At 46.9% G+C, this 20,108-nt stretch overlaps 1 protein-coding gene across 1 annotated transcript in view; it reads left to right on the top strand.

The window, feature by feature from the left end:
• The window catches only part of nmnat2 (nicotinamide nucleotide adenylyltransferase 2), a 366,697-nt gene that overhangs the window by 167,482 nt on the left and 179,107 nt on the right, over positions 1-20,108 (top strand). The window contains exon 3 of the mRNA XM_038793504.1: positions 11,483-11,550. Within this exon, the coding sequence (XP_038649432.1) occupies positions 11,483-11,550 (68 nt within the window). The remainder of the gene's footprint in view (positions 1-11,482; positions 11,551-20,108) is intronic.

The following is a 20,108-nucleotide window of genomic DNA, read 5'->3' on the forward strand; positions in this document are numbered from 1 at the left end:
GGTAGGGCCCTCGGAGGGAGAAGGGGAGCTGGGGTAATGGGTAGGAATGAAGGGCTGTGGGATAGGGAAGATGTGAGCAGCTATGGGGAAGGGCGTTCCATTTGAAAGGGGGGGAAGAGTTGGAGAGGCGGGACAGGGTGGTGGAGCTGCTGGTGGCCAGGCCTCTTAGTTAGAAAAATCAGGAGATTATGAGGTTGTCCTGTGTGCGGTGGCTCTGGAGCACATGTTGGGTGGCCTGCCCAGCCAGCCCAGTTCTTCCTGGATACCCTCCTCATCCTCCTTGTCAGATGAGGCTTGGTGATCTTCCTCCTCCTCCAGCATGCTGCCCCTCTGCTAAGCAATGTGGTGCAGGATGCAGCAGGCCAGCACGATGCGTGAGACCCTGCTGGGGCTATATTAGAGAGCCCCACCAGAGCGGGCCAGGTATCGGATGCGCATCATCAGTGAGCCGATGCCCCGCTCAATAATGCTTTTGGTTCTTGCATGGGCATCATTATAATGGGTATCCGCGCTGGCCTGGTGCCTCCAGATAGGCGTCATTAGCCATGACCTCAGCCGGTAACACTTGTTCCCCAAGAGCCAACCTCTCACCTGAGGGAGCACCTTGAAAGTGCCAGTAACTCAGAGTGCGTCAGGATGTATGCGTCATGAACACTGCCAGGGTATCGGGCACAGGCGAGCATGATGATGTGCAGCTGGTGATCACAGACCAACAGCACATTCAGGGAGTGGAAGCACTTCCTATTGATGAAGGGCACCTCCTGATGAGCTGGTGCTCGGAGGGGGACATGCGTGCCATCAATTGCCCCCTGGACCTGGGACATGCCAGCGATGACGGTGAATTCAGCTGCCCAGGCATCCTGGTGTGCTTGGTCCAGACTGAAGCTTATATAGTCGGCTGCCTGGGCGCACAGGACATCTGTAACACTGTGGATCCGCCTGTGAGTGGAAGTTTGCGATATCCCAGACAGGGTCCCGCTTGACCCTGAGAAAGACCCGAGGCATACAGGCTCAGGGCGACCGTGACCTTGCTGGCCACCGGGAGCGGGTGTCCTCCTCCAATCCCACACGGTGCCTGGTGCACTACCGCCTGACACAGGTGGCACACGATCTCAGTGGTTAGCCCAAGTCTTTGGTGGCACAGGCGGTCTCCTCGAAGGACAGGCACTGATGGTATATAAGTGCCCTGATGCGGCGCCTCCTTCACACCTCTTCCATGGCCTGTTGAACGGCCAGCACACTAGCCCAGTGGCTGACCCCTGCTCTTCTGGGGCAGGCTCCACTTGTGCAGGCCCTATTCCTCCAGCCTCCGTGTGCCCACAATAGCAGCTGCATAGCTGGCTGTACTCCAAAATTCATTCTCTGCTGGGGGTGAAAGGAGAAGACATGATTAACAAGATGAATATTCCCTTACCCATCCAACAGCAATAGGTTACATAGTCACCCTGAGGTGTACTGCATCGCCACCCTCAACATGTCTTCCTGAAACCCACCCCTTACCCAGCCCCCTCAATTTATTGTCATCCACATTGCACTCCTGTCCCATCAGTGAGTGGCACCGGGCCTGTGATGTGGGGGCCTCTATCCTCACCACCCGTCCCTATCAACAGGAGTACCGGTGGCTGCCACAACCCGTATCAGCGATAGGCTCTGTGGCCCTTGTCCTGTTTCCCTGAGTGGGGTCTACTTTGGGTTTCCTCATTGGGTGGGCTGTGTGTTATCCCACCAGCAGGGTGGCACCTGGTTGTGCCACCAATCCCGTCCATGCTTCGAGGCTCCTGTGTGGGTAGGTCCTACAGAGGGGGGTGAGCGAGGGAAATGTGCATCTCCTGGGAGCTTAGCTGCAGTGTGATATTGGTCCTGGGTGTGACAACCTGTCCGGGGGCAGGGTGGATGGGATCAGGGCCACGATGGACAGGCAGGGCTTGGAGACAGCTAATGGTCCTGAGTGGTGGGCTAGCTGAGAGTGTCACTGGTGACGTCTCTGCCCTCAGAGGGTGCCAAAGGCCACAGTGCATGTGTCCTTTGTTTGGGGTGAGCTCTGCTAATCCCTTGCTTCTCCTGCAGTGGGGCTGCCCTTCTGATGAGGTCACTGAGGAGTGGCAGCACCTGTGGGCCACTGAGCCTGGCCACGCTCATAGAATCATAGAATTTACAGTGCAGAAGGAGGCCACTCGGCCCATCAAGTCTGCACCGGCCCTTACAAAGAGCACCCTACTCAAGCCCACATCTCACCCTATTCCCGTAACCTGGTAACCCCACTTAATGTTTTTTCGACGCTAAGGGCAATTTAGCATGGCCAGTCCACCTAACCTGCACGTCTTTGGACTGTGGGAGGAAACCGGAGCACCCTGATGAGGCCCACGCAGACAGGGGGAAAACTTGCAGGCTCCGCATAGACAGTGAGGGAATTGAACCTGGGACACTGGAGCTGTGAAACAACTGTGATAACCACTATGCTACCGTGCCATCCCATTAATGATACTTCTGGGGCTGAGGGTCTCCAGAGGGGCGGCCTGAGTGCGCTCCAGAATGACCAGAGGCTGTCTAAACATTTACAGGACACAGTGAGCAGTCAGCAGAGTGAGCAGCCAGGGCCTGTAACTTGCACCAAAGGGGTGCGTTTAAAATACACAGACTGCAGCAATGGCAGCCTGAACCAGGCCACCCCAATCCCTAGGGTAACACCCTTAATCCACGGACTGGCACCAAGTCACTCCCAGCTACTCTCACAGGCCCAGGCAGCCACCCTCCAGCAAGCCTGACAATTCTGGAGAGTTTTAAAGAATTTTCTTACCTTCTCACTCCCCCTCAGCAGCCATGGTGTCCAGGCCCTGATTGTAAATACTAGCACCAGTTCACACCCACTTGACTACAGCCTAAGAGGGACAGGCCATCACGGAAGGCTGGAGCATACTGTGTCCAACCTGCTAATACTGATATCCATGCTAATGACAGTTTTGCATGGGTCCGCCGATGCGGGGCACAAACTTCGATATCACCTCCAGCGATGGACCAGAACATTGGGTTGGAATCGGCGCTGGGTGCCAACCTCAATTTTTCAATTTTGTATAATTCTCCGCTGGATACACACTTCCGACATCGTAAAACGGAGAATCCAGCCCTACGTCTGACTCGTGTCTTTCTGCTGTCCGCGCACTCACACCCATCCTCATGATGGAATCTGCACTGGGGCTATTGATCCTGGTTCACTGTGCTGAGTTGGGTAGGGGGTTGGGGATCCGGGTAGGCCCGCTGTGAAGATTGACATGACAGAGCTATCACATGTTTCAGGCGTGACATGTTTTACTGGGGAACATTTTAATGTGACAGATTTCCATTCCTGTAACAATGGATAGTGACATCACCAGTGCCCACTGAGTGCTCCTCGCTTTTCTTAATCCTCCGTGGCCTACTGTTACGTTGAGGTGTGCCCCCAAAATGCACATCAGAGGTGGAGGCAGCCTGCAGCCTTTCATGCCCTGTGGCGTTTGATGCCCTTGGTAGTCGTTCTCTGGAGGGCCTAGAGCTGGAGGTCCCCGGCCGACTTACCTGTGTCATAGGCTTCGTTATGTCACCCGTCACGTTCAGGAGGGAGAATTCAGAAGAACTGGAGATGGTCTTAGTCTCCTTGGTGGAAGGCCCCGTGATGAGCTCCAGTGCTCCCTCCTCCCTGAGGTTGCCCGTGGAGCCTTGGATGACTCCATGGGACGGAGTGACGGCTGAAGTGAGCTCCAGAAGCCTCTGAGTCATCCGGCTCTGCCAGTCCTTTTTTTTTTTTATAAATTTAGATTACCCAATTATTTTTTCCAATTAAGGGGCAATTTAGTGTGGCCAATCCACCTACCCTGCACATTTTTTTGGGTTGTGGGGGCTAAACCCACGCAGACACGGGGAGAATGTGCAAACTCCACACGGACAGTGACCCAGAGCCGGGATCGAACCTGGGACCTCAGCGCCGTGAGGCGGTTGTGCTAACCACTAGGCCACTGTACTGCCCCGGCTCTGCCAGTCCTGGAAGCTCTCCATTGTTTGCACAATGGTGCCGACGCCCTCAACAATGGTCCTCAGTGACTGGGCCACCCTCTGGAGTGCCTCAGCAATGTCCACCTGAGTCTGGGACATGTCCCTCATCAACTGGGACATAATGTTGAGGCCCTCAGCCATGGTTGTCGCAGACTGAGTCATGCCTTGGACACCACCATCCAAGGCGCGGTCATCGTTTTACAGGTTTTCCACTGTGGTTTCCACCTAACTGTGCTGGCCTGGGTGCTCTCCTCTGAAGTGTTCGCTTGGGTGGCAGTGGGGGAAAGGGGCTGGTGCGGGGGGCAGCAACTCTGGATGGCAGGTCTCATCAGATGGTGATCCTGCAAGACTATGGACATGGGTTCAGTGTAAGGGTTGGAAACTTATCTGGGACATCAACAGCTCACATGAGGCATGTGATCTGGATGAAGGGGCAGTAGATATTCACATCTCTGGTACAGGCCAACCTCATTGTCGGTCACTGCTTTTTCCATCGGCAATCCCTCCATATCTAACAGCCCTCCCTCATGGAGGTGAGGACTCAAATCTCTAGGTTTCTGCGTCCTGTCTTCGCCCTTTCCCTTTTATTATGGGCTATCTTCTCCTGCTGGGACAAAAAGAGGACATTGTGGGCAGCACGCTTGATGGATCAGGAGGTCTCTAGTAGGTGGCATGTGTGGGCACCGGTGCCTAGACATGAAGGGGTTGTAATGGTGCCATGTGGTTCTGAGGAACAAGCGTGGAGGTCAGATGTTTGGAGGGTGCCAGGTGTCAGCCAGTGGATTGATGGGGACGGGGGGTTTGGGAAACTCCAGGGTGGCAGGCGGGACTGATGCCAGGAGGGAAGTGGTAACTTACTCTTGCTGCTCGTAGGAGGTTGTTCATCTTCTTCCGACATTGGATGGCAGTCATCCTGGTCACGCTGTTTGCACTAATTGCAGCTGCCACTGCCACCATGACAACATTGCTCACCCTGCTGCTGTTCCTCCGACACCTTCAGGGGAACAGGATTCCCCGCCTCTCATCCACAGCATCAGAGGCATCACTAAAACCAGGAGCAGGTCTCCGTGCTGCCATCCTCCTGTCTTAACTGGGAGGGTGTGCAGAGAGTGCGTTTTTAAGCAGCTCCCCCTTGTTAACAGTGAGCAGCTGAGGTGCAAGTCATGTGAAACAGCCGCCTGGGGATTCAGGCATGGCAAGTTTCACATGGACGCTCGTTTTTTGCACTAAGTGCGGGTAATATAGGTCACGATCCCGCCATTACAACCGGTGTAAAACACCCTGCCAAACTTGTCCAAAATGACACTTGACATTTTTTGGGTGAATCACGCCCCTTATTGAAGTAATATTTGTGATCAGTGGACTACTCTAACCTACAATGTTACTCAGATTGTTTCTAAATGTTACTTTAGCAATGACACCCAGTCACACATACAGGAAAGGAGGGGAACATTTCGCCCTGAGCTTTTGTTCCATGCTTTGGGAAAAATCTGCTGTCGGTCTTTGTGTCAATCAATGAACATGCATATGATAATTGTAGAAGACTGGAGCAAAGCCAAAGGTTCTGCTCCCATAACTTCAAGAATAATGGAATGTATTTAAGAAGTGATAAATTTTGGAATTTGTTGAGCCCCATCTTCCCAAAATCACTGAAGTTATTCCAGTTTCACCCTCGGGTTCCTCCTCAATTTGCAAAAGGGTTTCCTAAACCCAATGCACCTTCCCCACTCCAACACTCACACCGATGGTTCAATTTGTAAGTGCAGTGTCCAGCAGAGATCAGGAGGAACCTCCATCTGCTGTATGCTGGCTTAAGTGGTGGTCTGGTGCAGGTAGAAGTGTTGATCCTAATCACTGTGAAGTAAGCCCTGTTGGAAATGTACGCATGAACAGACCATGGCAGAGAAAGGGGTTTGGCTGTGTTATTGATCAATTTTGAATCGTTTGTTGCCGCTCAATGATTTGGCTCAGAAGTGAGGCATAACAGAACGGCCGATGACGGTCGGTGCACAGGGAACTGTGCCTCAGAATGTGTCAGCACCTTTGAGAGAGAGGAAGATTTGAGGGTGAACAGCAGACTGTTCTGAACAGGATTCTTCTATCCCCAGCCACGTGTTTCTTGCTGATGCGCCATTCGCTGGCAGCGGGATTCATCACTCCCGCCACTTGTCATTGAAGCCACCAGACGCCGCCGGGGAACCCACGGGCGAGGGTGCGCTGCCAGCGGGAAAATGAATCACAACAGCCTGAGAATTCCGGCCCTAACCTGTTACATTTTAAGTATGGAACCTGGAACGAGCTGCTCTAACACTTACCCCAAATTGTAAATGAAAGAAATGCAGCCATAGTACCTGAGCATTGTTAATATGAATGTATTCCATGGATACGCTGGTTGGTGTAAAATAAGCTTTTGAGCTTCAAGTCTTAATTATTGTTAAAATTATTTCCCTACCAATTTGTTCCTGTAAGCAAACAAATAAACACCGGAGGTGTGAACATTGTCACAGCTTGTGCTGTTTGCCTAAAAGACCTTTCACAAGCTGCAATGAACTGGTGCCAAGCAGACGAGATACTGGCACTTCAGTTCATTTACTTAAAACTGTGAAAAGAATGCAGATTAAAAATTGGTAAGAGCTGTTGAATATTACACTGTAACTAAATTGTGGCTTGTACTGTACCTTAACCAAAGCATTGTGAGCTGTACTGTCCTATCTTTTTTCATTAGTTCAGGAGATGTTGGCATTTTTGGTAAGGCTAGCATTTATTCAGCTCCCCTAATTGTCATTGAGAAGGTGGTGGTCAGTTGTCTTCTTGAACCGCTGCAGTCCATGTAGGCTGGGATTCTCCGATCCCAGTGCACCTCGCTACTGCTGCTACCATTGCTAGTGAGAATGGAGAATTTGGCACCCAGTCAAACTTCCCATTCACTGCATCGGGACCAGTAGAATCCCGCACAGGGATTGCCACCCGAGGTGTCGGAATACCTGCAGTGCTGTTCAAGGGGGCGGTAGATCCAAGAATTTTACTCTGCAACAATTAGGGTTACCAACTTTGGCTGGACATATTCCGGGAGATGTTGGCAGAAGATGCGGGATGGATAGCCAAGTGCCGTCAAACAGAACTCCCAAAAATGATGTCACAGAAATCTGACAGAATGGCATAAAAGCTATTTTAAAAGCATGCCACATCATGTTTCAAAGCAGCTTTCTTGAAATCCTTCCAATATTTCAATGCAAGAAATGGTGGTGAAGTTTCAACCCTGTGGAATGCAGAAGTGTCTCGGAGGTCACACATGGAAGGTGCAATTAAATCAATTTGCTCTATATTGGGTTATTCCTCTCACACCTGCGAGTTTCTTTTGCCTCCCACTTGGGAGTGGTCATAGTCATGGGGCGGGATTCTCCATGTGCCGAAGCCGAAATCAGGAAAGGCGATTGGGTGGAGAATTAGTTCAGAGCCAAAATCATGAAAGGCGCCGGTTTGACGCCAAATCACAATACTCCATCACCTCAACAGTGGCGTTCCAGAACGCACATACAGTAGACACCACTTGCATGATATTAGTGGGCCGACCCGGTATTCTCCGGGGTCTCTGCGATTCTCCGCCTCTGATAGGCCAAGTCCTTGATGCTTTTAAAAATCGTGAAACTGGCGTAGCGGCTGCTGAGGGAGAGAGAGGCGGTACGGAAAGTGTCCAACATCGCCATAGTGTGCTGACAGATGGGCTGCCGGCCTGGGGCCTCTGCCAGGGCTGGGGCGATTAGAGGGGGGGATGGCCAGGAGGTGGGCTATGGGGTCGGGATCTGAGTTCATACTGAGTTCATACTGAGTGCATATAGCCGGATGGTGAGGCAATAGAGTACAACATGTATTCACTAGCATGCTGTCTGGTATGAATGAACTTTGCAAAAAACTGGACCTATTTTCACTGGAATAGAGAAGATTAAAAGGTGATTGACTAGAGGGTTTAACATTATTAAGAGATGGGACACTGGACTGGGACCTGGAAAATAACTTTCCCATTGGGTGTGGGCAGAAGGTTTTGTGTCTACTGTCCATTATTCACCCCATCCATTTCTTCTTTCTAATGGCTCCATGGGCAGGCCTTCTTGGATTGAAGAGTCAACGGGAAATGCATTCCTGCCTATTACAGCAGCCTCACAGCCACCTTTACCTCCGAGGAGCATTTGCTGGAGACATGACTCAATCTGTCATTTCAGCAGTGTTAGTGGTAGCAGTGGTCAGGACTGGGATGACAAGGAGTCCACAGACTTTAGGTCCTGCAGTCCAGGACCAGGTAACTATGAAAGGGTCCCATGGTAGGAGGAAAGGTGAGGCTTAGGGGGGGTGGGGAGAGGAGAATATGGGGGCAAATCTTTGGGGGGTGTCAACCGATGCTGTAAAACAGCCTTTGAGTGGGGCACCCTGCAATAACCTTGCCAAGGCCTGTCTTCCAGCATCAAATCCCTTTATTAAAACAATGAAAGAAGGCCACACCGTAGCTTGCTGGTCTGGTTAGAAGCAGCGGACTTTAAGCTTCCGCTGCTCATTTCCCATTGGGCGAGCTCCTGCCCGCTTAATTCACATTCCACGAGGCCTTGGAGAGATTTATTGACAATCCCCTTTATCCTTCGTGGCCACCATAACACACCCCATCTCCCTTTCCCAAACGAGATCCAAGCAGAATGACTCGGCGGGCTTTCCTCTGTCTCTAAGCTCCTCACATCAGCATCAATGTCTTGCCTGAGCCCCAAGCAGGCTGCTACATTAGGCTCCCCCCCAACCCCCCCCACCCCCCCCCCACCCCGCCGCCACATCTAAACTCCTCCCACCAGCCTCAATTTCCCACCTGAGACCTAAAGAGGATGACGTATCAGGCTTACCCCCGCCTCTGAACCCCTCCTACCAACCTGAACATGGTGGGCATCCTCTGGCCTTGCATGCCCCATGTAAAATTGCAGGCAAGTTGGAGGTGGATGGGGGATGCGGGGTCAGTGTTGGGGGGGGGGAAGGGGGGGGAAGGGGGGGGGGGGGGAAAGGGGGGGGGGAACCAGCTGGGGAATTGTACGGAAAACACTGCCCCATGTATTGTTTAATAATGCACTGTGTCCTGGTTTATGCAAGAACTATTGTGTTATTTACTTGATTATAACCAAAGCATTGTGGCCTACATTCTGCTGTAACCACTGCAGTAGAGCAAACCTTTGACTTACTGGAAACATTTCTGCCTCTTAGTCAGTAAACGTCAGAGTTTGAATCCTGTTTCAGACAATCCTGGAAAGTGTAGAGAGCTGATATACAGGTTATGATATAGATGGTTTCTCTACATCATACACATTGCGGGAGCCCATAAATCGGTCTCACAGAATTTACATAGAATTTACAGTGCAGAAGGAAGCCATTCAGCCCATCAAGTCTGCACTGGCCCTCGGAAATAGCACCCCACTTAAGCCCACACCCGTAACTCAATAACCCCACCTAACCTTTTTGCTGAGGGCGATTTAGCATGGCCAATCCACCTAACCTGCACATCTTTGGACTGTGGGAGGAAACCGGAGCACCCGGAAGAAACGCACGCAGACACGGGGAGAACATGCAGACTCCGCACAGACAGTGACCCAAGCCGGGAATTGAACCTGACCCTGGAGCTGTGAAGCAATTGTGCTAACCACTGTGCCACCGTGCTGTCCTTAACATGGCCCTTAGCGTGCTGCCTCATAGCATGGGACTAACTACCCTATTGCTGATAAATATGGTTTGGCCATGGAAAGACTTAATCCACATACAAGTCCTTGAATTACTGTGATGAATGTCAGAATTTAAGATATATTATATTATATGTGTTTTGTGCGGTATGCGTTAAAAGCCTGGGATAAAAGTGACTGCTGCAGTAGTGTTTTTAAAAATACTGGTTTGCAGGAACGTTAGGCTTTTTGGAGCTAGAAATACAGTTAAGGCATCATAAAAGTTTGGGTTAATGGACTTTTATTTATATTAAGAGGGTTCCCTGCAGAGTAGTTAATTAGAGACATTCAGCAGGATTCTTCCCCGGCAGAGGAGCAGCATGGTGGTGCAGTGGTTAGCACTGCTGCCTCACGGCGCTGAGGTCCCAGGTTCGATCCCGGCCTTGGGTCACTGTCCGTGTGTAGTTTGCACATTCTCCCCATGTTTGCATGGGTTTCGTCCCCACAACCCAAAGATGTGCAGGCTAGGTGGATTGGCCATGCTAAAATTGCCCCTTAATTGGATAAATGCATTGGGGATTCTAAACTTATAAAAGAAAAGGATTCTTCCCCGACAGGCTCCTCCATTTTGCCGGCAGCGTACTCAAGCCCGTGGATTTCCTTACTGAGTGGGGGCGCCCACAATGCGAAACCCCATTGGCCGGCTGCCGTGATGGCAAATCCTGCTCCAGAGGGGGTGAGGGGGGCGGGTGCACGGTGCACCAGAAAATGGGTGCGGCGGGAAGGGAATCCCGCCCATTGTCTTCAGTTCAGTGTGATGACGTAGGTAATGGGAGGAGCCAGGGGTTGAAGCAATCAGGTGTTAAGAATTTCCAGGTTAGTTTTTGGTTAGAAAGTGAGCTGAGATCTTTCCTGAACAAATACAGCCAGAGATTGTGCATTAATTTGACAGGGTGTCAGGTCTTTTTCTTTACGCAACTTCAAAACATCTCTCTTTTTCAAAGTGGAGCTTCAAAGCATCGCTGTACAGCAAGTATTTCTGAGTGCTAACTGTATTTGAAAGTGGATTGAGATCTGAGATTATTTTTGTTGTTTGAGTGGAAATAAAGATAGCAGTTAAGTATAATTGTGTCACTGTATTGATTAGCATCATTTAAAGGATAATTTTAAGCTATTTTCTTTTCTGATGTTGAAGATATTTTAATAATGTGTTGGTAATAAAGTTTGTTTTAATATACCATATCCCTATTTTGCACAAAATCACACCTGGAGTGAGGTATCCTTTCCTCACAGTCTTACAAAATTAAACTAAACCATTGGGGTTTCAGTCCAGTATCCTAGCCACTGTTGGGGTTTGGTCCCGAATCATAAAACTACTCCACACTCGTAACTGAGGGTAAAGGTGCAGAACCATTGTGACTGGTACTATAGCCATTCATTGTGATCTGTGCTGTAGAATTACCATACAGGTACAATCATCATGCAATGTGTTGTGTACTCCGTTGCAACTAATATGATCTGTACAGTAATATACCTGTGTATTGTTACTGGTACTGAGCTAAAAGAAATTAGAGTTCAATCAGATGTAGATGAACTGAAACAAATCAATATTAAGCATTGCTCTCTCGTCCCTATTATTTGGATGTTTTATGCACCTCATATAACAGACAATTGTAATCAAGTTTTAAGGATTTTTTTTTGTTGTCCATAAACTAATTCTTCAGATTGTGTAGCTGTACTAATACTTAATTCTCTTGGATTATTATTTTCAGGGCCTTGTCTCCAGCCGACATCGCCTCACAATGTGCCAGCTGGCCGTTCAGTCATCTGATTGGATCAGGTAAATTGGTTTATTACCCCAGTTGATCCATTTGGCTCTCTCTCTTTCTCTCCCCATTTTTCCAGAGAAAAACTTGAAGCTCAGGTTTTCATGGATGCAGTCTGGAATATGAAGAAGTGCTTTGTAAAATTATGGCTCAATATTTACAAACTGAAAGAGTTTGAATTATCTTAATTTGCAGTCCAAGAAACTCCACTGAAAATGTAACAATAGGGAACTTTATTTTTGGGGGTAATTCATAGGCCAGATTCAGTGGAACATCCTTACCTAGAGATTGGTCAGAATATGGAAGTCCCTACTGCCTGGAGTGTTTGTGGTGTTTGTAGACAGATGTGGTGTAAATTTAAGGGCAGGCTTCATTAGTTAGGGGTACAATAAAATAGAGGGTGATGCTGATAGACTGAGATAAGGAAGGATGGAAGCAAGGTCAAGTAGAGCATAACCAGTTGGACCATAAGGTGTGTTTTTGTGTTGTATGTTTTTATTCCATTTATTTACTGAGTGTGGGCATCGCCGGCTAGATCAGCATTCATTGCCCATTCCTAATTGTCCTTCAGAAGGTAGTGGTGAGTTGCCTTCTTGAACCGCTGCAGTCCCTGAGCTGTAGGTACATCCACATTACTGTTAGGGAGGGAGTGCCAAGATTTTGACCCCGCAATATTGAAGGGACGGCGATATATTTCCAAATCAGGGTGGTGAGTGATTTAAGAACATAAGAACTAGGAGCAGGAGTAGACCATCTGGCCCTTCGAGCCTGATCCCCCATTCAATTAGATCATGGCTGATCTTTTATGGACTCAGCTCCACTTTCCCGCCCAAGCACCAAAACCCTTTATTCCTTTATTCCTCAAAAAACTATTGATCTTTATCTTGAAAACATTTAATGAAGGAGTCTCAAATGCTTCACTGAGCAGGGAATTCCATAGATTCACAACCCTTTGGGTGAAGAAGTTCCTCCTAAACTCAGTCCTAAATCTACTTCCCCTCATTTTGAGGCTATGCCTCTAGTTCTGCTTTCACCCACCAGTGGAAACAACCTGCCCGCATCTATCCTATCTATTCCCTTCATAATTTTATATGTTTCTGTAAGAGCCTCCCCGCATCCTTCTAAATTCCAATGAGTACAGTCCCTGTCTACTCAATGTCTCCTCGTAATCCAAACCCCTCAACTCTGGGATTAACCTCGTGAATCTCCTCTGCACACCCTCCAGCGCTAGTAAGTCCTTTCTCGTGTAAAGAGACCAAAACTGAACACAGTACTCCTGAACAGCATAACCTCCCTCGTCTTAAATTCCATCCCTCTAGCTATGAAGGACAAAACTCCATTTGTCTTCTTAATCACCTGTTGCACCTGGAAACCAACTTTTTGCGACTCAAGCACTAGGACCCAGGTTCCTCTGCACAGCAGCATGTTTTAATATTTTATCATTTAAATAATAATTCCTTTTGCTTTATTCCTACCAAAATGGATAACCTCACATTTGTCAACAATGTATTCCATCTGTCAGACCCCAGCCAATTCACTTAAACTATCCAAATCTCTCTACAGACTTCCAGTATCATCTGCATTTTTTGCTTTACCACTCATCTGAGTGTTGTCTGCAAACATAGACACATTGAACTTGGTCCCCAACTCCAAATCATCTATGTAAATTGTGGGCCCAACACTGATCCCTGAGGGACAGCACTAGCTACTGATTGCCAACCAGAGAAACACCCATTAATCGCCACACTTTGTTTTCGACTAATTAACCAATCCTCTATCCATGCTACTACTTTACCCTTAATGCCATGCATCTTTATCTTATGCAGCAACCTTTTATGTGGCACCTTGTCAAAAGTTTTCTGGAAATCCAGTTATACCACATCCATTGGCTCCCCGTTATCTACCGCACAGGCAATGTCCTCAAAAAATTCTATGAAATTAGTTAGGCACGACCTGCCCTTTATAAACCAATGCTGCATCTGCCCAATGGGACAATTTCCATCCAGACGTCTTGCTATTTCTTCCTTGATGATGGATTCCAGCATCTTCCCTACTACCGAAGTTAAGCTAACTGGCCTACAATTGCCCGCTTTCTTCCTACCTCCTTTTTTAAAAGTGTTGTCACGCTTGCTAGGACCACCTCAGAGTCTAGTGAATTTTGGTAAATAATCAGCCGTGCATTTGCAATTTCCCTAGCCATCTCTTTTAGTACCCTGGGATGTATTCCATCAGGGGCAGGAGACTTATCTACCTTTAGCCCCATTAGCTTGCCCATCACTACCTCCTTCGGGATAACAATCATCTCAAGGTTTTCACCTGTCATAACCTAATTTCTATCAGTCACTGGTGTGTTATTTGTGTTTTCCACTGTGAAGACCGACCCAAAAAACCTGTTCAGTTCCTCAGCTATTTCCTCATCTTCCATTATTAAATCTCTCTTCTCAACCTCTAAAGAAATTTGGAAGGAATCTTCCAGGTGGTGGGGTTTCCATGTATCTGCTGCTCTTGTCCTTCTAGATCAGGGGTGGGCAAACTACGGCCCGCGGGCCGCAAAGGTCTTTATGCGGCCCACCAAGTCATTAAAAAAAAAAAATTTTTTAATTAAAAAAAAATTTTTTTTTAAAAGGTTAATGGGGGGGGGGGGGGGGGCTGTTGGGTTACTTACTGGTATAGGGTGGATATGTTGACTTGAGTAGGGTCATCATTGCTCGGCACAACATCAAGGGCCGAAGGGCCTGTTCTGTGCTGTACTGTTCTATGTTCTATGTTCTATATGAGGCGCCCAGAATCATAACTGGGTGAAGTAATTATTTTACTTAATATACTATGCGGCCCTTTAAAATTGTGAATTTCTGAATGTGGCCCTTGCACGGAAAAGTTTGCCCACCCCTGTTCTAGATTGTAGTGGTCGTGGGTTTGGAGGGTACTGCCGAAGGGACCTTGGTGAGTTCCTAAACAGTGCAACTTGTAGATGGTACACACGCCTGCTACTGTTCGTCGGTGGTGGAGGAATTGAATGTTTGTGGAAGGGGTACCAATCAAGCGGGCTACTTTGTGCTGGATGGTGTTGAGCTTCTTGAGCATTCATAGGATCCCTACAGTGCAGAAGGAGGCCATTTGACCCATCGAGTCTTCACTGACCCTTGGAAAGAGCACCCTACTGAGGTCCATGCCTCTACCCTATAACCATAACACCACCCAACCTTTTGGACACTAATGGGCAATTTAGCATGGACAGTCCACCTAACCTGCACAGTTTTGGACAGTGGGAGGAAACCGGAGCACCCGGAGGAAACCAATGCAGACACGGGCAGAATGTGCAAACTCTACACAGACAGTGACCCAAGGCCGGAATCTCTGGAGCTGTGAGAAGCAGTGCTAACCACTGTGCATTGTTGGAGCTGCACTCATCCAAGCAAGTGGAGAGTGTGGATGAAGCAGCTGATGATGGTTGGGCCTAGGACGCTATCCTGAGGAACTCTTCCAGTGATGTCCTGGAGCTGAGATGATTGACCTCCAACCACCACAGCCTTTGTGATACTGGATAAAAGCAAATTACTATGGATGCTGGAATCTGAAACCAAAGAGAAAATGCTGGAAAATCTCAGGCAGTCTGGCGATCAGACCTGCTGAGATTTTCCAACATTTTCTCTATGGGTTCCTTTGTGACAGGTATGACTCCAATCAGCAGAAGATTTCCTCCTGATTCACATCAACTCCAGTTTTGCAAGGGCTCCTTGATGCCATATTTGGTCAAATGCTGCCTTGATATCAAGGGCAGTGACTCTCACCTCACCTCTGCCATTCAACTGTTCTGTCAATGTTTGAACCAAGGCTGTAATGAGTGAGGGGCTGAGTGACTTTAACAGAACCCAAACGTGAGCAGATTATTGCTGAGTAAGTGCCTCTTGACAGTGTTGATGATGACCCCTTCCATCACTTTACTGATGATTGAGAGTAGACCGATAGGGCAGTAATTGGCCAGATTGGATTTATCCTGTTTCTTGTGTACAGGACATATCTGAGCAATTTTCCAAATTGCAGGGTAGATGCAGTGTGAAGTTAAAAACTCACCACTATTCTTAGAATTCCCCCTATACCAGAAAGGGTCGATATTCTAAATGGTGAACAAGGATTCTCACTCCCTGACTCCGTGCAGGCTTCGGTGGGTGCTATTCCGGTCAAACTATATTTTGAAGTTATCCCCCGGTATAACCCATACCTTCACCGAAGAATTTTACCTACTTACCCCTTAGTAGCATCGATCCTGGGTCCTGCATTGCTAAGTAAGTAAAGTAGGCTAATAATCACTGTTTCTGGTTAAAACTTTTAAGTTATTTTATTATTATTATTTTTTTATTTTAAAAGATGCAATCACTGTCTTTACAGAAAAGTAAAAGGATCTTGTTCTGGATCCTTCTGATTGGTTGAAGGGACCTTCAGGCCCAACTTGACAATCAGTCTTCTTTTTAAAATTTGGTCTTCTTTAGATGTATTCGCTGGTGAGCTCGGTTGCTATGTCCTATCGTTCCCATGTACCGAGCTGTGAGAGCTGCCTCTGCTGATTGTCTCTGAGCTGACTCTGCCTCCTCTTTAAATTCTGGTCTTCCTTAGATGTATTAGCTGTTTTAGCTCGGCTACTTGCCTCTGTCCCTTTCACATGACGAAGCTGACTGTAAGCTGACTCTGCTTGCTTCTCTTGTTCCTTCTCTGCCTCTCTCTCTCTCTCCCTCTGGTTCTGATAGTTCCTGCTCTGGTCTCTGGGTTTATATTCTCTTTCTAAGTTATTACATTTTTATGACTTTATTGTAAAGTAACTTTTATTTCCCTTGGATTGTAAAAGGTATCTTTAATCTGAATTTTTCTAACACGACTAAGTATTCATTTTGACATTACTTCATCTCATAGATCTGATTACATTGTGTCTTTTGTGATGTTCAAAGTTCCTTTGTGATATTCAAAAATGCTTTGGTTTCAATAGGGGTGTGAATTTTGGTTTGGTTCCTGTCATTTCTATAGTTTTATTTTCCAATTGTGTCCTCAGCTCATAATTTTGACTTTGATTTTAGCTTTAAATTATGTTTCTCGTAAACAGGCTGTCTCCAATTTTCTTTAATTTACCTGATATCGGCAGAACTTCACACCTAGAATTGTCACCAAATTCAACTGAACCTCATCCTTTCCTTTCCAGCTGCTTACTAAGATAGTTAATTTCAATGAAGGTGTGAAACGTTGCTTTTAGCTGTATGCTAAAATCCACTTGGTTATAACTTGAAAGGTTTACATTTATCACCAACCTCAACTGAAAACCTCATCCATGCTTTTCCAGATGCTTGCTAAGATAGTTAATTTCAATGAAGGTGTGAGCCATTGTTTTTAGCTTCATACAAAAATCCTGTGTGTTTGCTAAGCCTGCTTAACTAAGGCTATCTGCATTTTACAATCCTGCTCTTTGCAGCTGCTGTTAACCCTTTGTGGGATCTTGCCCTGTATTCTCCCATGTTTCTCTCAGACCAGATATTGCCAGACTTCCATGTTTCAAATGACACATCTTTCCATATTATCAATTACAAGTGTTGTAGCTGTACTGGAACAGCTTGGTTTGGGGTATGGCAAGTTCTGGTGCACAAGTCTTCAGTACTATTATCGGAATAGTGTCAGGGCCCATAGCCTTTGCAGTATGCAGTGACTTCAGCCATTTCCTGATTTCACCTGGAGTGAAGTGAATCGAATTGGCTGAAGACTGAAATGTGAAATGCTGGGGATCTCTGGAGGAGACCAAGATGCATCATCCACTTGGCAATCCTGGCTGAAGATTATTGCAAATGCTTCAGCCTTATTTTCTGCACTGATGTGCTGGGTTCCTCCATCATTGAGGATAGGGATATTTATGGATCCTCCTCCTCCAGCGAGTTGTTTAATTATCCATCACCATTCAAGGCTGAATATGGCAGGACTGTAGAGCTTTGATCTGACCCGTTGTTTGTGGGATCGCTTAACTCTGTTACTTTCTGCTGATGCTATTTGGCATGCAAGTAGCTCTATATTGTAGCTTCACCTCATTTTTTGATATGCCTGATGTTGCTCCTGGCCTACTCTCCTGTAATTTTCATTGAACAAGGGTCAATCTCCTGACTTGGTGGTAATGGTAGAGTGGGTGATATGCCAAACCATGAGGTTACAGACAATGGTTGTGTACAATTCTGCTGATGGCCCACAGCACCTCACCGATGCCCATTCTTGAGCTTCTAGGGGCGGGATTGTCCACCTGCGGGATGTTCCGTTTTGTCGGCAGCCCGGGGATTTCCCACGGCGTGGAGCTGTCCCACAATGGGAAACCCCATTGACCAGCCGGAGTAATGGAGCATCCTGCCGGCATGCTGAAATAGAACTGTGGCGCGGTGGGGCGGAGAATTCAGCCCTAGATCTTTTCAAAGTCTATCCCATTTAGCACGGTGTGAGTGTTACACCACCCTGGGCAAGTGCGCGGTCAATCCCAGCCCAACATGCCCGGAATCACAACACAAGAGAATTAACCAATTATTCCTCTAAAAATTCCTGAAACTTTTGGCCCTTGGCTGCCCAATGATTACAGTCACCAGGTTTGTAAGTTGAAACACAATTACTGTTTATTTGTAACAAGATTAATGGTGAAATATGCAGCAGACCAAGTGGTTAAATATACCTAACTCCTACTATAACTTGTCTCCTCGCCCTCTACACAGATCCCCCCCCCCCCAAGAGAGACAAACACAAGAGGGGGGAGGGGGAAAAGAAAGAAAGAGAAAAGTGTCTTTGCTTCCGATGATGGGTCCTTGCAGACTTTCTCCGCAGTAAACGTGGGAAGCACAGTCCTTGTTTTGCAGCAGCTACTGACGTTAAAAACTCACCACTATTCTTAGAATTCCCCCTATACCAAAAAGGGTCAACATTCTAAATGGTGAACAGGGATTCTCACTCCCTGACTCCTATGCAGGCTTAGATAGGTGTTATTCAGGTCAAGCTATATTTTCAAGTTATCCCCCGGTGTAACCCATACCTTCACAGAAGATTTGAGCTACTTACCACTTAGTAGCATCGATCCTGAGTCCCGCATTGCTAAGTAAAGTAGACTTTGTAATAACCACTGTTTCAGGTTAAAACTTTAAAGTTATTTTATTATTATATTTTTTTCTTTTAAAAGATGCAATCACTATCTTTACTGAAAAGTAAAATGATCTTGCTTCTGGATTCTCCTGGGTGGTTGAAGAGACCTTCAGGTCCACCTTGACAATCACTCTTCTTTAGCTTTTGGCCTTCCTCAGATGTATTCACTGTTCTGCTCGGTTGCTATGCTCTATCTTTCCCATGTACCGAGCTGTGAAAGCTGGCTCTGAGCTGACTCTCTCTCTTCTTTAAATTCTGGTCTTCCTTAGATGTATTAGCTGTTTTAGCTCAGCTGCTTTGATCTGTCCCTTTCCCATGACCGAGCTGACTCTGACTCTGCCTTCTGCTGGCCTCTGAGCTTCTCTGCTTGCTTCTCTTGTTCCTTCTCTGCTTCTCTGCCTACCATCCCCTTTCTCAGGGTTTATATATCTTTCTAACAGTTATTAAGTTTTTATGACTTTATTGTAAAGTAACTTATTTCACTTGGATTGTAAAAGGTACCTTTAATCTAAATTTTTCTAACACTACTAAGTATTCATTTTGGGCATGACCTCAGCTCATAGATCTATGATTACATTGTATCCATTGTGATGTTCAAAAATGCTTTGATTTCAAAGTGGTGTTACTTCTGGTTCCTATCATTTCTATACTTTTATTATTATCAAATTGTGTCCCAGGCTCATAATTTTGACTTTGATTTGGGCCTAATTTATGTTCTCGTAGACACGTTGTCTCCAGCTTCCCATATTCACCTGGTGTCAGCAGAATTTCACCTCTAAACATTTGTCACCTAATTCAACTGAACCTCATCCATTCTTTTCCATCTGCTTACTTAACTTCAATGAAGGTGTGAAATATTGCTTTTAGCTTTATACTAAAAATGTAATTGGTGGTGAGTTAAAAGACTTGCTCACATTTAAACATTTGTCACCTAATTCAGCTGAAAACCTTATCCATTCTTTTCCATCTGCTTACCTAACTTCAAAAGGAGGTGCGAAACATTGCTTTTAGCTGTATACTAAAATTCACTGATTGTGTCTTGAAATACCTGCTTGTTTTGTTTGCTAAGCCTGTTTGATAAAGGCTATCTGCATTTCACAGCCCTCTCCTGCAGCTGCTGTTAACCGTTCGTGGGATTTTTCCCTACGTTCTCTCATGTTTCTTAGATCAGGTATTGCCAGACTTCCATGTTTCAAATGGCATATCTTTCCATATTTTCAATTACACTATTCACAATTTTCCTGGTGAGATAGAGTCCCTGTTTCATTTGACTTTGTTCTCAGTTTGTCGCTTGCCTCAGGCCCTGTTTTCAGGAATCCAACACCCACAGGCTTACTGGAGAGAGTTTGCTACACCCTTTTTGAAGAGGCTTAGCAGCAGTTTTCTGGAGAAGATTTATGGAAGTTTGATCTTAGCTGCCAGAATC

The sequence above is a fragment of the Scyliorhinus canicula genome, chromosome 4, assembly GCF_902713615.1.
Source record: "Scyliorhinus canicula chromosome 4, sScyCan1.1, whole genome shotgun sequence".
NCBI lineage: Eukaryota > Metazoa > Chordata > Chondrichthyes > Carcharhiniformes > Scyliorhinidae > Scyliorhinus > Scyliorhinus canicula.